The 19695-nt window shown below is 52.4% G+C and overlaps 1 protein-coding gene across 7 annotated transcripts in view; it reads right to left on the bottom strand.

Annotated features, from left to right (window-relative positions):
- Nucleotides 1-19695, bottom strand: part of ATP9B (ATPase phospholipid transporting 9B (putative)) — a 226465-nt gene that overhangs the window by 25894 nt on the left and 180876 nt on the right. For all 7 annotated transcript variants that reach the window (XR_005530783.1, XR_005530782.1, XM_039245815.1 and 4 more), the window contains 3 exons: nucleotides 16653-16901; nucleotides 4903-5064; nucleotides 3886-3978 (listed from right to left, as the gene is read on the bottom strand). Coding sequence is in view for 5 of the 7 variants with exons in the window: in XM_039245815.1 (XP_039101746.1) it covers nucleotides 3886-3978; nucleotides 4903-5064; nucleotides 16653-16901 (504 nt within the window). In the remaining 2 variants the exon portion in view is untranslated. The remainder of the gene's footprint in view (nucleotides 1-3885; nucleotides 3979-4902; nucleotides 5065-16652; nucleotides 16902-19695) is intronic.

Below are 19695 nucleotides of genomic sequence, written 5' to 3'. Positions count from 1 at the left end.
GTGCAGGGGGGAGGAGTAGGGATCTCACGTGGCAGTGCAGGGGGAGGAGGAGGGGATCTCACGTGGCAGTGCAGGGGGGAGGAGGGGAGGAGGGAGGGGGGTCTCACGGCAGGAGACCGAGGGCCCGGGACTTCGTCCCGGGACTAGTGCCATCCGGCAGGAAAGGGCCTGAGGAGCCGCCACAGGCCCCAGCTTCCGGGAGGCGAGGGAAACACGTTCAGCCCGTGTGGGGAGAGGCGCCCCCTCCGCTCCCGCTCAGACGGCGCCAGAGCGACAGGGCGCCTCACCCTCAGGGGAAGCCGGGCAGTCGTGGGTGAGGACGGGGAGGGGCGTGCCCGCCTGCGTGCGGGTGAGGGGCCTCTCCTGTCACTGTCAGCCGCGCAGGCCACGGACGCCGATCCCCTGCTGGAGCCGGGCCGCACCTGCAGAGGGCGCACAGCGGCCGGCCCCGACGGGCCACGCCCGGGGTCTGGCCACGGCCACGCTCCAGGCCGGCAGGCGCGAGGCAGCTTGGCAGGGGCCGCCGCCCCTCACTGTCCTCAGACTCCAAGCTGAGCAAAAGCAGATGGTGTCCCTGGCGCCCACGTCCGAGACGGCCCGCGCGTGGAGGGCAGGGGAGAGCGGGGGAGGAAGGGTGCTGGGGAGAAGACGTGGAGCCGGGAGCCAAGCGGGGCCCTGGCTCCTTGGCCGGTGGGCACGGACACAGGAAGTCTGAAGACCAGGTGGGCCAGAGGCACGCCCCGGCCCTGAACTTCAAGCCGCAGCCCAGAGTAATGTGCTGTTATGAAAACGAAACTTCAACAGCATGAGGGCTACGCTGTACCGTCCCCTGCAGCCACAGCGTCTACACATCAGGAACACTACCACCAGCCAAGGCTCCCTCAGGCGGCGGGCGGCTCCTGAGAGACCTGCTGCTTGAGAGCCCTACACCTCTTCCTTGCGCTCTCTCACCTTTCGAACTTCGAGGAATTACTTTGAATCCCGAGCATGTTTAAAGCTCTAACCAGTGGCACGTTTAGCCTGTTTCGGGCACCGGGGTTGACACGTAAAGGGCCACGGTGCTCCCTCGCTCTGGAGCGTTTCACGGCCCGCTCTGACAGCCCTGTGGCGGAGGCGTGAGGGGCAGGGGCGCGGCGGAGGCGGCGCTGGGGGCGCAGCACGCTGGCTGCCGTCCGGGACAGGCACCCGGCGTCAGAAGCAGGTCCTCCCAAGCGTCCGCAGCACCTCGCGTTTCAGCCAGACGACGACCAGAGTCAGGTCCGCGGCGCGCTGTGCCCCTGCACCGCACCGGGCACCGGAGTCCTGCATCTCCGCAAACGCCCCCAGACGAGCTGCGGAGCTGCTTTTTCGTTCACGAGAAGAAAAGCAGGTCCTCCCAAGCCCGGGCATCCACGGCGGGGCGGCACAGAGCTCTCCAGCAGCCCCGCCCCGGACGCCCTGCGCCGCACACGGCCACAGAGCCACGCAGGCCACACAAACGGGCGGAGTTACGGCCACTGAGGACACCAGGACTGAGTGTCCGACTTTCTGTGCGTGGAAATCCCGCATCACCAGGGACAAGTGCACACACTCACCGATCAGCAGTCCAGACACGACTCACACGCATGCTCGGCCACGCGCACAGGCCTCATCTTCCACCGTCCCTTCAGGGCACGGGCTGGTGCTTCCAGATAACCGCGCGCTCTCGCTCGCTCGCTCGCTCTGGGTGGGCACTCACGTCTACCAAAGCTCCCCTGCCATGACTGCTGCGGAGACGGCCGAGTCTGCACACGCAGAGTATGAACTAGTGGGACTTCCTGAGAGCCTTTCTAATCCAGCTGCTGACTAGGTCTGATGCTCACGGAGAAGCAGACTGTGGGCACCGCCCCCGCGCCCAGGCTCACACGTCTTCTGGGGACAGCAGGGCACTACTCACCACACCCCGATTCACGCCTTCCCCAGTCCCCAGTTCTGACCCTCGCTCCACGTCTGCCCGTGGAGGGAGGAGGCCCAGTGCCTGAGCACTTTCGGTGTCCAGGTTATTCTGAGTCCGTGCACACCACATAATCTTACGTGGCAGGCCTGACAAAACTGGCTCTTTCTGTTATGTGGTGAGTAAAAGCTGTTGGAGGCTTGTTTCTGTTTTGTTTAATAATCGTAGAATGCAAGTCTGTGGCCAAGAATCCAGTGTGGGGAGCTGGCCTGAGACGGAAGAGCCCACGGCACGCTCCGGCTCCCAGAACCTGCCGGGTTTTTTTGCTTATGTTTTAAATAAAGTAAAGGCTCTCAGACTGTTATAGCTTTACCGCAAAGACGTGGGTGGAGGAGCGAAAGATTTCTCTAAAGGAAGAAAATGCAACACTGAGCAACAAACACACAAAGGATTTTTAATAAAGTTATCTTTGTGAAAAACAATCTCACATTATCTGTCTGTTGCAAGACATTTATTGATTTGACCTCATAAAGCTAAATAAATTAAACAAGTATTTTATAATTAATTGCACATCATTATGACCAAAAGTAATTTTTATGGCATTTTACTAGGTCTTCAGGGAATTTAATTTATTCATGGGCCTGATTAAATCCAAGTGCCTGAAGGAGCTATTGATTCATATTGCCAATGCCGCGGCGGGCGGGGTGCGGGGTGCGGGCAGTGCCGGGGTGAGCCAGGAGCACCGACGCCACCACGCACATGGCAGAGACGGCCGTGCCGACAGCCACGAGGGTTCTGTTTACTCAGAAACCCAACTTTTTCGTGACACATAAACATACACAGTAACATAACCTCAGGAGGCGAAACATAAATCCTGTTTTCTTTAGGGAGAATTTGATGAAATACAGAATTGATTATATTCGTATCTTATTTTTTTAACTTTCTAATTTTTTTTTTTATGTTTTATTTATTTCTAGGAGAGAGAGAGACAGCGTGAGCAGGGGAGGGTCAGAGAGAGAGAGGGAGTCACAGACTGAAACAGGCTCCAGGCTCTGAGCTGGCAGTCAGCACAGAGCCCGACGTGGGGCTCAAACCCACGAAACACGAGATCATGACCCGAGGGAAAGTCGGACGCTTAACCGGCTAAGCCACCCAGGCGCCCCTCTAATTTTTTTTTTTTTAAATTTTAAATGTTTTATTTATTTCTAGGAGAGAGAGACAGCGTGAGCAGGGGAGGGTCAGAGAGAGAGGGAGTCACAGACTGAAACAGGCTCCAGGCTCTGAGCTGGCAGTCAGCACAGAGCCCGACGCGGGGTTCGAACCCACGAACCGCGAGATCATGACCTAAGCAAAAGTCGGACGCTTCACCGACTAAGCCACCCAGGCGCCCCTCCTCTAATTTTTTTTTTAAGCAGGCTCCAAGCCCAGAGTGGAGCCCGATGTGGGGCTAGAACTCACAACCCTGAGATCATGACCTGAGCGGAGATCAAGAGCTGGACCCTCAACGGACTGAGCCACCCGGGCACCCCAGTGTTTTCTATTTTTAAAGTGAGTCATATGTACAGATTAGAATGAGATTAAAATTCTATTTAAAATCTTACAAATAACTCAGGTTACAAAGTAAACATATGAAAATGTAACTGGCTATATATGCGATGTTATTTCAGAACTTTTAGTGAATGATTAGTAATGTTATTTTTTCACTACTAGTAACAAATGTTATTCATAAGGACCTACTTATATATCTACCTGCATTCACACAAAAACTAAACCTAGTAGTTGTTTATATAGAAAGTGAACTATTGTGGTTAAATAGCAACCCCGTCCGTTCTGCCTTACGAAATTGAGAGGAACTGGAATCACTTACAGTAATTCGGTGGAAACCCAGGTCGGGGTCTGGAAACCTGTCAGTGACTGGTTTAAACCGTGGTGTCTCGACCCCCCGGTGGCGGCGTGCACGAGCAGCTGCTTACCTCTTCCTCCAGCCAGTCGTTGTACTGCACGATGGTGGACATGGCCACGTCGGCCCCTTTCATGTAGAAGGTGATTTCTGCAGTGGACTCGTCCTGGGGGGAGGAAGCACACGGGCACGGAGGACACACTGTGCCTTGCAGGCGACAGTGCGTGACTAGGAATGCGCTAGAAAAGGGAGTGCTCCCTGAGTGTGCTCCCTTGTCGTGAGCTACTCAAACATGTTCTGTGCGGGCAGCCTGCTCTCCTGGGTGTTCAGGCCCACGAGAACTGAGGCCATAACTGCAGATCTCGACAGGCTGCGCTGAGGATGCTGAAACGACGTCGGTTAACGATGCACGCCGCGGACGGCGAGGTGAACGTGAGTTCTCTCATGTTCTCGCCGCTTGATCAAATAAGCTTTCCTGTTAGCCAACTTCCAAGATGCCTCTCTGGTATTTGCTAGTAACATTTAATAGGAGGCTTATCAGCAACTTCACCGTCATAACTCACCCCTGGTAAAGATCGGTGGCACGCTACTGCTGTCCGAAACAAGACCGAATAGCTCCAGTGGATTTCAAAAATTAATAGCTAACACCTTTTACTTAATCTACATTTAAAAAAAAATTTCTTTTAACGTCTTTTATTTATTTCTGAGAGAGAGAGACAGTGTGAGCAGGGGAGGGTCAGAGAGTGAGGGAGACACAGAATCCAAAGACAGGCTCCAGGCTCCGAGCTGGCAGTCAGCACAGAGCCCGACGCGGGGCTCGAACCCACGAACCGTGAGATCATGACCTGAGCTGAAGTCAAACACTTAACCGACTGAGCCACCCAGGGCCCTCTTAATCTTCCTTTTAAATCATTACCATTAGAGCCTCACTCACTTCTCAGTATAAATTCTTAGTTTAGATTTTATGTAAAGAAAGAAAACTGCAGCAAACAAACGCTGGAAGAGAGCTGCCCTGAGCCACCAGCCCAGCGCACGGCCGTGAGAGAGCACGAGCCTGGGTCAGCAAGCGGACGCCGGCGTGGATGCCTACCCGGACGATGATCCCCATCCGCTTGCTCTCCGACGTGAACGGGAACATCTGCAGGACAGAGTAGGTCTGGATCTGGCCGCTGGGGGTCCTCAGCTGCATGGAGGCCAGGTCTCTGCTGACCAGCGTGAGGCCGACACTCTCTGTCCACTGCACCAGGGCCACCTGCCGGAGACCACCAGACGTGAGAACATGCGCTAAACAGGGAGGGAAGCAGCGGGCTGGCGGTCAGGAAGCTCGCAAGCACCAGCAATTCGCGAGGCTTACACTGTCTGGAACATTCCTGTGTTTGTGTCTGTGTCAAGTACGGACTCTTCTAGAAGAGCAAGTTTCTGGCTAAACATCAGGCAGTGTGGCAGGGTCCCGGGGCCTCACCTTCTAGCGGGAGAACCATCACCGCTCATACTTTTGTTGCCAGTTGTGTCTCCCAGCTGCCCGCAGACGGGGTACCGGCCCGGGCGCAGAGCACGCTGTGAGCTACGGGGACTGGGGAGGGCTCCCGCCCGGCCCGCCAAGGCCACGTTCCTCACGGGCCCCGCTCTCTTTCTGAATGAGAGCCGCACGGGTGACTGAGGACCGTTCGTGCATCTACCGCAGTACCTGACCTCTGAGCGCAGCTTGGCCAGCAGCCCCTCCGCCGGGGGCGGGGAGGGTGGACAGACTCACCAGCCGCTGTGCCACTGAAATGACCCAGATCCCTGGCACACGGTCGGTCCTCGGACACAGAAGTACTCTTACTGACGGGTGATTATTTAGCATTAAAATGTGAAAATCATAAATATGTGAAAATCATAAACAGAAGAATAACTTTTAAAGCAAATTTATGAACAGGGTTTTTTACAACAGTATTTTCTGGAAAAAAAAGTCAGTTTGTCTTTAAAAGTCCCCTAGTGACAAGAGTCAGCAGCTAGGGTGTGGTCCCCAGACGCCGCTCAGCAAAGGGCCGTCACACAAGCCAGGGGTTCAGGCCCCTGCTGCACCCCGCCCCACCCTTCAGGCCGGGGAGTGCCTCGCCCTGACCCACGACTGTCCTCACCCACCACATGCCCAGCATTAATTACCCAGGGCCGGAGCAGCGCCCCCACTCGGTTCTGCCCGGTGAGCAGAGCATCACCGCTGGGCCTCAGCGTCCACTGTGGAATCACGTCGCATCGCCCACGGTGCAGCCCAGCAGCCCTGGCTCCGAGGCCGGACTGCTCGGGTCGGTGCCCACCCCGATTCCTCGCCCAGATGACGGTGGCGGCCAGGCCACCTGGCAGGCTGCTGTGCGCGCCGAGGGGTATCTGGGGAGTTAAGGTTCTACCCTCACCGTCCCTCACAGACCGGGAATCCCTTTCAAGGTGAGGTTTCCTAGGCGGTCCCACACTTCTAACTACAGGAAGATTCTGGCACCACCACACACCGAGGCTGGTTCGGGGCACGGCTGACACGGCCGACACGGCCACGCTCCACGGGGCTGGTCGTACAGAAATCCCTGGCAGAAACCACTCTGTGCCCTTTGCTGGCGGGGGTGGGGGTGGGGGTGGGGGTGGGGGGGTGGGAGGGGCTTTATCTCCCAAAATTGTTAGAATCTCGTAAAGGAGCCAGACAGACACAGGGTAGTAAGGTTTAGTGTAGTAAGGATGCACACACAGCTTAAAATTAGTTTCATTTTTTGTTTTTCACAAATAGATCAATGCCAATTCATGTGGCAGAAACTTCTCATCTTTTACAAAGTTCATGTGGTAGTCAGTCCACAGTAATGAACAGAATGGAACAATTTCAGAAAAGCAGGAAATAACGATCCTGCATACCAGAGACAGGGTCAGAAACACATTCTTAGGAAAAAGGCCCAGAGGGCTTGGAGCACCTTTCTTACCCAGGCTCTGGGTAGGACGCAGCCAGTGATCTGGGCACTATTTCCTATTTCCAAGGATGGGACACACCGGTCACGTTCTAGAGGAGGAGACCGAAGGTGGCCCGTCAGCACCAGGTGCCTGAGGGGAGACCTCCTCCCCACTCCTGGCCCCACTGCTCACGCCTGGTCCCCAGCCTGCCTCTGGGCACAGTCTACTTGCTGAGCGAGGCAGAATGGCTGCATGCAGTGTGCAATTTCTCCTCCCTGATTTTGCCCTTAAAAACACAAGTTCCATTTAAATTAATAAAATCATATCATTAGTGACAGTAAAATGTTACATATTAGGTTGCCAGCTAGAGGGAGTCAATGGTGCAGAAGTACGACCTTGCTGTGAGCAACAGTGCGCCATGGGCTCCGCCATCCAGGAGAGCCCGTTCACGGGCCAGCTCGCCCTGCACGCAGGCCGCCTGCACGGACGCCCCGGTCGGGGGACTGTCCCTGTCGTGTGGCGGTCATTGCCGGTCAAGGTCAGAATTTTCCCCTCAGTTTTTCCACCCCGTGGCCACTCTCCGCTGGAGTCCCAGGCAACAGCCAGTGTCTGCAGGGGACGGCGGGGCGGGCCCTCCGACGGCCGGGTGAGCCCCCACACTCCTGACCTGGAGCCCAGGGGCAGCCGTCCCACTTCCCGCACCGCCGGCCCCATCTGGGGGCTGTGTGTGCAGAACACGGAGGCGGGTGGGCATTCTCTGCCCCTGAGCTGAGCGGCGGGGCTGGAGGTTAGTCTGGCTTCCCGCAGGCATGTCGAGTGTTAACCAGAGTCACTGCACAGCTCGGATGAGAACTCACACCGTCTGGTTCTCCTAGCGTCACTAGGCTCCGCGAGGTTGCCAAGACGCTAAGACCACGCTCCGGGTAAGAGCACCGCAAAGATGCGCGGCTGTCACGGGGGGGGGGGGGCACGCTGGGAGGGGCGGGGGCGAGTGGGCGGTCCGCAGCCCGCTTCAGGTGGGAAGGGAAGTGCACACTGCATACACTTGCCCTGTCAAACTTCGATATAAACTGCAAATGGCCCCAGACTCCCCAGTGAAAGGCGACTATTACGTTCTGACCCGTCAGCTGTCTCTTCCTGCTGACGCCTGTCAACTCCTCGGGCCTCACAGTCGGGGCTCTCCCGGTGGACTCACACCTGTTGACTATTTACTGTACGCGTGTGGACTCACACCTTTTGAATATTTGCTGTACGCTGTACGCGTGCCTGCAAAACCCGCCTCAGGTAGTGGCTTATGACAGCGTCCGTGCAGGCGCCCACACCAGGCCAGTGTGCCACACTACTGTCCTTAATCACCATCGTTTTGAGGATTGATGCTCCACATAATGCCCACCAGAAGTATAACACTTTTCACAAGACAGATGCCTTCGTCCCTGTCCTAACACGGGCTGCTTAGCGAAGGCTGAGCAGAGGGTCTCGTTCCGGGCTGGAGCTTGTCCACCTCGTCTCAGAGCACAGTGGTCGTGAATCTGGTCAGAGTCATACCAATTCTCTCGTTTCTGAAAACAGAGCAGTAGCGTCTACTCAGGAAGCCTCCTAGGAATAACTTAAATCTAGTGATATTAAAGGTAGAAATTAAATAAAATTAAGAGTGTAGGTAACGCATTAATAGCAGTAGCTTTAAAATTAGCTGTTTTAATTCGCATCACATATTCCTACTTCAGTTCATGACAAAATCTTTTTATTGTTGTGGCTTTGTGGATGGGACGCGGTCTTCGGTGTAAGAGGTTGTTGTTGATCCAGAGGAGCGTATGGATTTGTGCTTTTATGGGGGCCTCCTAAATGCTTGCCCGGACATCCAGTCACATCATGTCCAAGTGGGATTTTATTTCCTTGTAACAACTGTACTGACTGTTCCCTGACGTGCCGTCTGGGCAGAGCGGCCAGAACGGACGGTGTGAAATGGTACTGGTGTCAGGAAACACCCGTTTTATTCCTCACTTGGGAAGGACTGTAGAGTTTATCCGGTGTGATGGCGAGTGCTGACTTAACACAGGTGTCATGGATCACGTTAAGAGAGTAGCTATGTTGAATGGACTCTTGCTGGGTCTGGAGAGGGTCCTAGTTTGTCTGCTTTGATCGGGAACGGGTACTGAGTGTTAACTTAAATGCCTTTTTAAAAGTCCCTAATGGAAGTAATGGAAGTGAGGCCATCAGGCGGCCTCCAGCTCCCAGAGCTGCGTGTCAGTCGCTCTGTGCTCCTAGGAAGGAGGTCACGGGGTCGCAGTCGTCCATACTGCAGCCTCGTTGGCATCACAGGATTCCGGATGTTCACTCCTAAGATTCATCTCAAAACTTCTTTCTTCCTGTGTGTATACTTGAGTTATCTTGATCAGATTTTAGAATTTAAGAGCAAGTGGCTTTATGAAATGACTTAGAAGGCTTTGGAATATTTTCCTTGTTCTGGAAAGGTTTTGTGTGGGATTTATTTTTGGCGTCAAATGACTGGCCTATAAAATTGGTCCAAAGTGGTTTTTGACAAGTTTTTGAATTTTGTTTCTGGTCTACTCGGGTTTTAAGTGTTTGAGACTCCACTTTGCTAATTTATATTTTTCCTGAACATAGTTATTTAATAAGCTTTTCAAAAATACCAGCATTTGGGCTGTTCAATATGCTCATAAAAATTTAAGCCTGTTTGGTATACACTCCTCACATGCTTACTCTGCATTCACTGTTTGGTATTACTTGCTATTTTTGCCAATAATTTTTCCATTTTACTAGCTTTCAGAGGATCAGCTTTTGAATTTGTTGCCTTCTCAGTCCTTCCATTTCCTTTAGTTTTGCTGTACTCTCCTCAATTTTTCACTTGGACGTAGCGGACCCGTGTCAGCTGACAGAGGGCACAGCCTCTGGTCTGGTGTGCAGGGTGCTCGGCCTGTGTCCTGGAAGAAACCGATGCTCGTCTGCTGACTGACCGACGGCTGCAGCACGAGCGGGAGCTGTCCCGTGTCCGCACAGGGGTGGCCCTGTCTCTGGCCTCTCGTGACCATGACTTCTCTCGGGTCCTCTTCCCTGCACCAACAGGACACACGTACAGAGCTGCCGAGGGTGGACAGAAACTCGGTCTCTGCCCAGAATCTCTCAGGAGCAGTGGCGCTGCTGCCTGCTCTCCCGGGGAGGCCCCTCCACAGGGCAGACGCGGGGGCGCATCTTCCCCTGTTCCCTGGGGGTGGCTCACAGGGACGCTGTGGGCCACCCAGAGCCCTTCCTCCTGTATCCGTGGCCTATAGAACCCGAAACTTCCGTGGTACTCAGGTGTGGGCGCCCTGATAAGAAAGTTCCTGTCTCCTGCTTGATGTCATCTGGTTGGGCCATCTCGTCAATACGCGAATAAAACATGGGGAGAGCAGTTTATCGAATCTTCCTTGGGTGCTGCCCTGTCCTTGTGGGAAGTGACTGCCTGACACTGTAACAGGATGTGACCGTGAGAGAGATTTCTCTGAAATGTGAGGAGAGCTCGGAGCTTAGAGGCTCACTACACTTCAGATGACTATTTCTATGATGACTGAGCTTGTAGAAATTTCTAACTACGTGACTACTGACAATAATACAAAGGTAAAGAGAATTAAAACATGAATATAAGAAATACATTTAGAGGAAGCCTGGGCGAATGTCGTCCACAGTCCACTTAGTGACATCCAACCCGCGACACAGGCAACTGACACACACATTCTCACGTCTCCATCCTAAGGAACCAGAACAGGAAGTATTCCCAAAGCTCCTACTGCATGAGAGAAAACAGAACACGAGGCAAGGTCTTATCATTAATTTTCCCCTATATTCTTATCCAGAAACTTCTGTGCTATTACCGTTGAAAAGCTTGGGAGAAATTACTTTTCTCTTATTTGCAGTTACACCCACACACCTGGCACCTCCACTCAGGGATGTACTTCTTACCAGGCGGCTCATAAATGATCACCTGGTCACCGAGGCCTTCATCTTCGCCTGTGGTCCCAGCAGCAGGTTCATGACTGAATGGAGTTACGAGCGTGAAACACAGGCTGGTCATCTGGAAAACCTGTCCCCAGCGGTCACGGCAGGCTGTGTGTGTGCACCCTCTGCAGCCCCTGAGGGCAGGGCTTCCATGGCCGACAGGACCCGCCCCACACGTGCTGACAGGCCACCATCCGTCCCACTGTGATGAGCACACGCACAATAAAGTGAGCGTAAACCAGAGCATGCGACGCGTGGGACGGCCTGCTATGGAAAATCCTAACAGAATGCCAACAAAGATGCCATATTCTTCCATATTTAAATAACCCGCTGGTGGCTTGGCATAACTTTTAGTTGATTCTTACAAAGAAATGACCAAGTGAGGAGCTGATATCCACACCTGAAGAAACTATACCTACGTGGAGGAAGTGGCCACGGTGTGGCCACGCAGGCTGCTAGCAAGCAGCAAGTTTTCAGAAGTCAGCAGTCAATAAAAATCATATCCAATTGATCCTTTTGGACCAAAAGACACCAGAGATCTTCAAGGTTTGTGTCACCGTGTGTCCTGATCACTTGAGCTGACACCCTTCCAACGCCAGGGTTCTGCCCACTGAGCTCGTACATGCCAGGACTGCTCGTGACATGCAGGGTCCTGGCTTCCTCTACCTGCTCTGGACACGGGACAGCTGACGGGGCTGGGTTTTCATCCTGTCCAGAGATTTCCAAGGAACGTCTACTGTTTACTAAGCTGTAATTTGCTATGCTGAGCCTGTAGAGATAGAGTGACAGGCAACTGAAACTTTCTACTCTCTCAGAGAAAATGAACTATTGATCACTTATCATAAGGAACAGGGACAGGGCTATCGGGGGTTCCACGTGATGAATGCAAGATGAGTTACTGATGCTCAAACACTGCCGCCACCTGCCACACCGTGAAGTATCCCCAACATTCCATGAGGCCACGTCACCACACGCATCTAGTGACTGTACCTCAGGTTAACGTTAACTGCCCAGAATTTCATGATCTGTGCACGACTGCAGGGAGGGAAGAGATGCTCTGTTTGCAGGAAGATGGAAATGAAGGCCACTTATGTTGTGAAGAATTGCAACTGTGGCATCAGACTCAGAAACAAGAGCATTCCACTTGAATGCATTCTTTCTAGAGTCGAGGCGGATGCAAGAGCCGCAAGCACGCAGGGGCTGTGAGGGCAGAGTCTGACGCAGAATCTGGTACAAAACTCCCGAGTGATAACGCTGCTTATTAACCACACATGTTGTGATAGGTCAAAGCTGAGGTCAGACAGAAAACATCAATTGAACCATTTCCCTGAATAAAGCTCCAGGGTGCAATATTCTACGCACTTTATTCAATAAAAAATGCTTTTAAAACGGTGCTTTGGTGATTGGGAAGCAGTGCCATCATCCGTCAACCTAACTGCAGCAAAGTTCAATAAGCTAAATAATGAACCATTTAGATGATTTTGCTTGGGCCTCAGGGATTTGCAAACATTGCATCAATAAAGCTCTTTAAAAATTATGATGAACTCTATTTTTTTCATTTTCAGATTTAAAATATGTTAGGGATTTTTTTAAGGTTATTTAATATGCTGCTACTTTTAATCATTGCCTAATCTCCAAAGTAAAAAGAAAATTGTGAGCAAGTAAAAAACTTAATTATAAGATTAGCAGTCAGTCATCCTGGAATCGATGAACTCTGTCTCTATTGTGAATTCCTAGTTTAAGATTTGAAAAGTGTTATGACATATATGAAACTAAAGATAAAAAAAGCCTACAAAAATTTTTCCGTTCCTCCTTCCTTTCTTTTTAGAGAGATCGAGCAGGGGAGGGGGCAGTGGGTGGGGAGTTTGGCGGGGGAGGGAAAGAGAGGATCCCAAGTAGGCTCCCCGCTCAGCACAGAGCCTGGCTCAGGGCTTGATCCCATAGTGCTGAGATCACGACCTGAGCCAAAATCAAGATTCAGATGCTCAACCAACTAAGCCACCCAGGCACCCCAAAAATCCCATGTATTTTCCAAAAAATTTATACTTCTTTTTGGCAGGTATTAAGGTTAAGTATGTATTATAGTATTTTAAAACTAATACAATTTTCCTTAAGGAACATCTGTGGTCTCAGTTTCCCATGCTGAAGACTGAGAAATAAGTCTTTCTTAGTCTAGAATCGTACGGAATCCTTGAGAATTTCTAGGATGTTACACTACAGAACACAATGTACTCAAGCCGTTGTTCACATGAACAGGACTGTGGTCCATTTCCTTTAAAGAGCAGCCACCAGCGGCCTCCATCTGTCTCAGAGCATCCACTGGAAAGATAAGACGGCAATTTATAGACCTTATAAATCTTAGCTATTCATCTTACAGTTTCTCCTACATTTCCTGTTATCACACACACACACACACACACACACACACACACACACACACACACAAACACACACACACGATTCCACAAGCCGTACTGAGTTTGGCTACAAGAGATTTTTACACACTTATTAACATAATGTACAGAACGTTTTGCTCCTGGTGGGGACAGTCCTGTCTGCTGGCACATGGAGGAGGCTGTGCCTGAGGAGCGGGGAGCTCGGGCCCGCACCCACCCAGTCTCCTCCGTACACACGGAGCTACACTCTGGGGTTTCTCAACAACCCAGTGCACTGCAGTTAATCCAACGTTCACAGGCTCAGCCAATATCCCCCGAAATGAGAGGGGTGGGTGACACGGACTCACAAAAAGATGCAGTTGGTCATCACAGTTCATTAGGTACCAAAAAGGGAAAGACCTTTTAAGCTACGGACCCCACGGCTCTGGCTCCCACTTGCTGTCATGGCCCAATATTCCCAGGAGACTAGTTTCTAGGTAATTACCAAAGTCGGCTCCCTGCACCTCCCTGCATAGCCTGGGCCTTGGGGGCCAGCCGAGACCTGTGCACCCACACCTGCGGGGGGAGGGGGGCCCAGCTGAGACCTGTGCACCCACACCTGNTCTCCTCCGTACACACGGAGCTACACTCTGGGGTTTCTCAACAACCCAGTGCACTGCAGTTAATCCAACGTTCACAGGCTCAGCCAATATCCCCCGAAATGAGAGGGGTGGGTGACACGGACTCACAAAAAGATGCAGTTGGTCATCACAGTTCATTAGGTACCAAAAAGGGAAAGACCTTTTAAGCTACGGACCCCACGGCTCTGGCTCCCACTTGCTGTCATGGCCCAATATTCCCAGGAGACTAGTTTCTAGGTAATTACCAAAGTCGGCTCCCTGCACCTCCCTGCATAGCCTGGGCCTTGGGGGCCAGCCGAGACCTGTGCACCCACACCTGCGGGGGGAGGGGGGCCCAGCTGAGACCTGTGCACCCACACCTGCGGGGGGAGGGGGGCCGGCCGAGACCTGTGCACCCACACCTACGGGGGGAGGGGGGCCGGCTGAGCCCTGTGCACCCACACCTGCAGCACCCTGTGGCCAGAACATGCCAGGGGGCGACGCAGACGGAACACGGTGAAGGTGAGGGATGGTTCAGGATCAAGCAGATTTGAGATACTTCTTTTATCAGGCTTTTTCATTCTTTTTAGTTTAAGAAAACTGAGTAATTCTAAGAATAATAAAGTTACTGTAAAGATGTTTAACAGCGACAGTGTTGATGAAAGAGTAAAGGTCCTCACGAATGAGAACCAAGAACAGGGTGGCCGGGGAGAAGTCGGGGCGCGGTGCTCGGGGAGCCTGTGGGAGGACCCCCTGCGGTGAGGGGGCGCCGGGGGCGCGGCAGCCGCAGAGAGGAGGACCCGCAGCTGTGTGGAGGGGAGCAGGAGGGGGGCCCAGGCTCCAGTTGAAGGGGAGGGAGGAGCCAGCGGCACTGGCGGTTCCATCATGAAAGGAAAACGACCCAACTTTCACGGTTGCAGCTGCATCTTCATGGCCGCTAAGCTCTTACTCGAGTAATGACGTGTTGCCCTAATTTCTAACTTAGTTTGTTTTGGTTACTGTGAGACAATTTCTTGGCTAAATAATCAAGGAGATACCAGTGTAACTAAATCTTCAGAAATGAACTTGGTTTCCAGAAAACACAGCAGTGCATAAAGCTTTGTAAAACACCATAAATCCGTAGGTACGAAGTCACAGCCCAGGCACCAAGTTCGGGTCTGTTTCCACTGGGGGACCTTCGGGGTGGGGGGCGCTGGCCACACACCCCGCGAGGGGCCACGTGGGGACTTGCAGGACTCTGTGGCTCTCAGCCGTGGGTGCACCTTAGCGCGCCCCCAGAACGGAGAAGCATCCAGCCCCACCAGGCCCACCCAGTAACCACGTGTGGGACTGAGCACACGCACAGATGAACAAAACAGAGAAAAGACGGCGGGAGTGTGCGTCTGCCGGCCGTGCCGACGGGATGGAGGGCACCGCCGGGACACCTGTGCCTCCCAGGAGGCTGCACACCAGGGCCGAGGGCACCTCTGGGAACGAGACACGTCAGGACGGTCACAACCCGCGTTCTCCCCGGAGAAGTCCCTGGAAAGGGCTTGCGTCCTCTCCCTGCTGCACTGGCCGGGCCAGGGCTCCTCCGTTTGGCTCCCGCAACACAGTGCGCACAGTCCTCTCTCTCTGCCCGTGGTCACAGCTGGCTCGCTGTTACTCAGGTGACACCTTTCCGAACACTTTAAACTCACACTTTACCTTTGGCTTCCTAACTAACTTTAATCAGTAAAACAGGGTGCACTAGCCGGTGCTCCGGACTCCGCAGGGCACGTGTGGGAGTGCACGCCACCGCCTCTTCCCAGCTGCACAACGTGGCCCCGGGCATCCGCGGCCTCAGCAGCTCCCCAACGCCAACACCCCGACAGTAGAGCGGCACCCAGTTTCTGCGGTGATGTCATTACAGTGGAAGGACCCTGCTCTTTTGAAATAATCTCGATAACGAGAATCACCGGCCTCCTCTTTCTAAAACAGCAAATCAGAATTTTAAAAAACTGTGATTGAGGGGCGCCTGGGGGGCTCAGTCGGTTAAGCATCCGACCGGCTCAGGTCATGATCTCACAGTTTGTGGGTTCGAGCCCCGCGTCGGGCTTTGTGCTGACAGCTCAGAGCCTGGAGCTGCTTCAGATTCTGTGTCTCCCTCTCTCTCTGTCCCTCCCCTGCTCGTGCTGTCTCTCTGTCTCTCTGTCTTTCTCTCAGAAATAAACATTACAAAACCCTGTGACTGGGGGTTTTTGTATGACCCAGTTTCAGGTATTTAAACAGGCTTATTTGCTTCTACTGCCTCCAAGGTCTGATTACAGAATCATCTGAAGGACCCAGAGTAGAAAATAGTGCACAAGCGAACCGTATTTAAAATATACTGGCTGTATAGGAATTGGACAAATTAACTTAACAATGGCTTTTATCTAAAAATTAAAAAACGATGCCAAGTTAGAAATGACTATACCGTATTTAAGATTTTACTGTAGATTACTTTCATTTATCTTCTGTAGATTTTTGAAATGATCTGCATCCCAATTCTCTTTTGAAATAGATACACTGTGTCTCAATACTGGCAAAAAAAAAAAAAAAAACCCAAACCCAAACCCAAACCCAACGGACCCCAAAGCCCTGGAAATGTACTTGGAGGCGAGAGGAGGCGGAGGCGGGGACACTCCAAGTCTCAGCAGCTTTAGGAAGACGTGACTTGGTCACTTCAGTTCTGGTTTTTCTCATGTGTTTTCCGCTCCTGGACTTAGACTTTCTGGGAGGTGTGGACACACGGAGACCAAAGGCACGTCTCGGAGAGGGCCCGGGAAGAGCGTGTGGCCTCCGGCCGGCAGCCGAGGGCTGCGAGGAAGCGCGGCACAGCCCCCCTCGCCCCGCGGAAGGACTCGGCCTCATGCCTCGGAGCCCGACCGAGAGCCAAGGCGGTGGGCCCCGTGCCCTGGCCCCCGGGGGCCCCGACCCACCTCATCGGGGCTGGCGGCCTGGTAGCTCCGGTCCCAGTCGCTGAAGGCTTGATCCGCCTCGGGGCGCTCGGCCTCCCCGCCCACGCCGGCCCGCGGCTCGTACACGGGGCTCACGTTGTGGCACAGCGCGATGGCCTTCACTGCGTCGTGCACGCGGCCGCGCACACTCTTCCTGACTTTGGGGGCTGGAGCCTGGGCCTTTCTTGGGGGTGCCGAGCTGGCACTGTTTCCGCTCGCTTGCGACGGTGCCTGGGAAAATGTGGAATGTCACAAAGTTACAAATACAACGTAGTCGATACTGGAATTATTAGCATATGCTATTTTTATAAGCTAGTTAGCTGGGGGTGAGAAAAGTAGCTTGGGGCTCCTGCGTGGCTCCGTCGGCTGAGCATCCAACACTTGACTTTGGCTCAGGTCATGGGACTGAGCCCCACGTTGGGCTCCATGCTGGGCATGGAGCCTGCTTGAGATTCTCTCTCCCTCTGCCCCGCTCCGCTGCTCGTGCATAATTCTGTCTAAAATAAAATACCAAAAACAGAATCAAGACTTAAAAAGAGGAAGAAAAGTAGCTTGTTTGATGATCTGGCTGATTCGGACTGCCTTCTTTGGAACAGCTGTTAGTGTGGTTACTTCCTGGTCCTCGTGCTGGACAGGGCATTGCTATTTCCTGGTTGTCACACGTACCAAAATATCTGTTCCAATACTTAAAATCTGGGCATTTCCTGCTAGTAGATTCACTTGAGCCGTGGTGTTAGCTTGCTAAGTCCTTAATAACTCATGCACGTTCTCTCTCTGAAGACGGGTACATTAAAGAACAGAACAGCAGACTCAACTGTTCTCACTTTGCTTTAAGAAGTGCTGTACCTCAAGTGATGTAGAGCTGAAATCAGGGGGAAAATGCTTATGAATCTTCCTTTAATACAATAAATTAATCCACCTCATGACAGCCTCTGAAGTTAGGGTCTGATTTCAGGCCTAACAATCATTAAACATGACGAACACTGCATTCAGAGGAAGAATGATCCCGTGTCAGAGGTCAGATTCGTGTTCTCTTGACCTGACTCCCCATTTACACTGTGTTTGGCTCTCGTCACACTCAGCTGTGTCCGGGGGCTCACCTCGGCCAGCGAGGCGGCAGCCGCTCACTGTGCCCCATCCTGGGGGAGGTGGAGAGGAATCCCCCCCCCCACACACACCGGTAGGACCTCAGACGTTCCTCAGCTAAGTTCAGAGCCACTGGTGAGTCCTCCCGAGAAAGCCAGGCCCCGCTCTCGAACGGGATGTGTGGAGCCACTGAGCCGTGAACACTCCTGTCAAATCCGAGTGCTGTCTAATGATGGGTCCGCTGCCCGGCCCCGCAGCTGGCCCTGCCCGTCCCCAGCGCCTCAGACCCGCATCTGCGTGCTGCCCACTCAGCTGCAGCGCTGCCGAGACCCCGGCCGACTCCCCGTCATGGATTATGTTTACTGATGGCTGTATGATTCAGTGTCACACAAATGCCATTAAAGATGACGCCCTCCATCACCAAATGCTTCCGGTGGGGAAACATACTGAGATCACGGAACACTTGTCACATTACACTGGACCTGGTAGACGATTATCATCTTAATAAAAAGACAGAATCTAAGAAAATCAATTTTACATAAAAATAACTGTCTAACCAACTAACAAACAGATAGCTTACAAAAAAAGATTTTTTAAAGAACTCTTACATGGAAATAAGTATTAAGTATTTGTTGTTTTTATACAGTGGCTTATTTTTTCTGCTTTTAATTTCTAGTAAAATAGCTTATTGAGAGGTATTAAAATCATATTTGTGGATAATGTAAATTAGTTTTTTTAAAAAAAAGATGTTCCCTGGTACTATTTCCAACTAGACAAAGATTATTAGAAGTCTTATTCTTCCTCCTCAAATTTTCCTTCTGTTAATATTCTAGGTTACAAAATACATAGCCACACAGCTAGCTCAGTCAGTTAAGCGTCCAATTCTTTTATTTTTTTTATAAATTTTTTTTTTTATAGTTTATTTATTTTTGAGACAGAGAAAAACAGAGCATGAGTGGGGGAGGGTGAGAGAGAGAGGGAGACACAGAATCTGAAGCAGCTCCAGGCTCTGAGATGTCAGCACAGAGCCCGACACAGGGCTCGAACCCACAAACTGCGAGATCACGACCTGAGCCAAAGTCGGACTTTTCAGTCAGCTTAACTGACTGAGCTCCCCAGGCGCCCCATGCATCTAACTCTTGACCTCAGCTCAGGTCATGACCTCATGGTTCAGGAGTTTGAGTCTCACTTCGATCCCCCTGCTTGGGATTCTCTCTCTCCCTCTCTCTCTGCCCCTGCCCTGCGCGTGCTCTCTCCCAAAATAAATAAACACTCAAGATACTCTATTGAAATGAGTGACGTCCTACTTCATAAAGTGCTTGGTTTCCAGTTTGTACGTCTGCTTGTGTAAGTGATCAGTATATACGGCAAACATACAGGCATCAGATAGTTTTCATTTGACAGCATCTTGAAAATAAAACTATATGACATTCTGGTGAATGTTACGGAAGAAAGAGAAGGTTTACACAAGCTAAATGCAAGGCAGACAGTCTCCCTGAATTTGGTCAGAGCAGAAAGTGCTCAGGGCATGTGTGGTTTTAGCCCCCACCTGTGAAAGTCAGGTCAGAAGTAGGACAGTTAACCCAGAGGGTCGACAGCCTCCCAGATGGCCCAGCGGAGCCTGGAGACACGTGAGCCACCTCTACCCGGTGGGCCGGCCACCTGCTCCTTTGTGCCTGACACCCTGCGCTGGCTGTTACAGTGTGGTGACTAAACCTGACCGCAGAGCAGCAAGGAGGCAGGGAAGGGGTGGCTGGCCCCTGAGCATGGGAAATAGATGGCCTGGGGCACGAGGTGCGGTTACTCAGAACCAGGGGATCCATAGAGTGCGACACGCACTACCTGGGGGCGGTCACGGGGAGGAATCACGTGGCCTAAAAGAAACTCTGGCAAATGGCCTAGGTCTGCCAGCCCTCTGCTCGTGATCCGTGCGCCCCGT

Source organism: Hyaena hyaena, unplaced genomic scaffold, assembly GCF_003009895.1.
Source record: "Hyaena hyaena isolate Hyena2069 unplaced genomic scaffold, ASM300989v1 scaffold_267, whole genome shotgun sequence".
Lineage (NCBI taxonomy): Eukaryota > Metazoa > Chordata > Mammalia > Carnivora > Hyaenidae > Hyaena > Hyaena hyaena.
The sequence above is the reverse complement of the archived record's forward strand: the minus strand, read 5'-3'. Positions and strand labels throughout refer to the sequence as shown.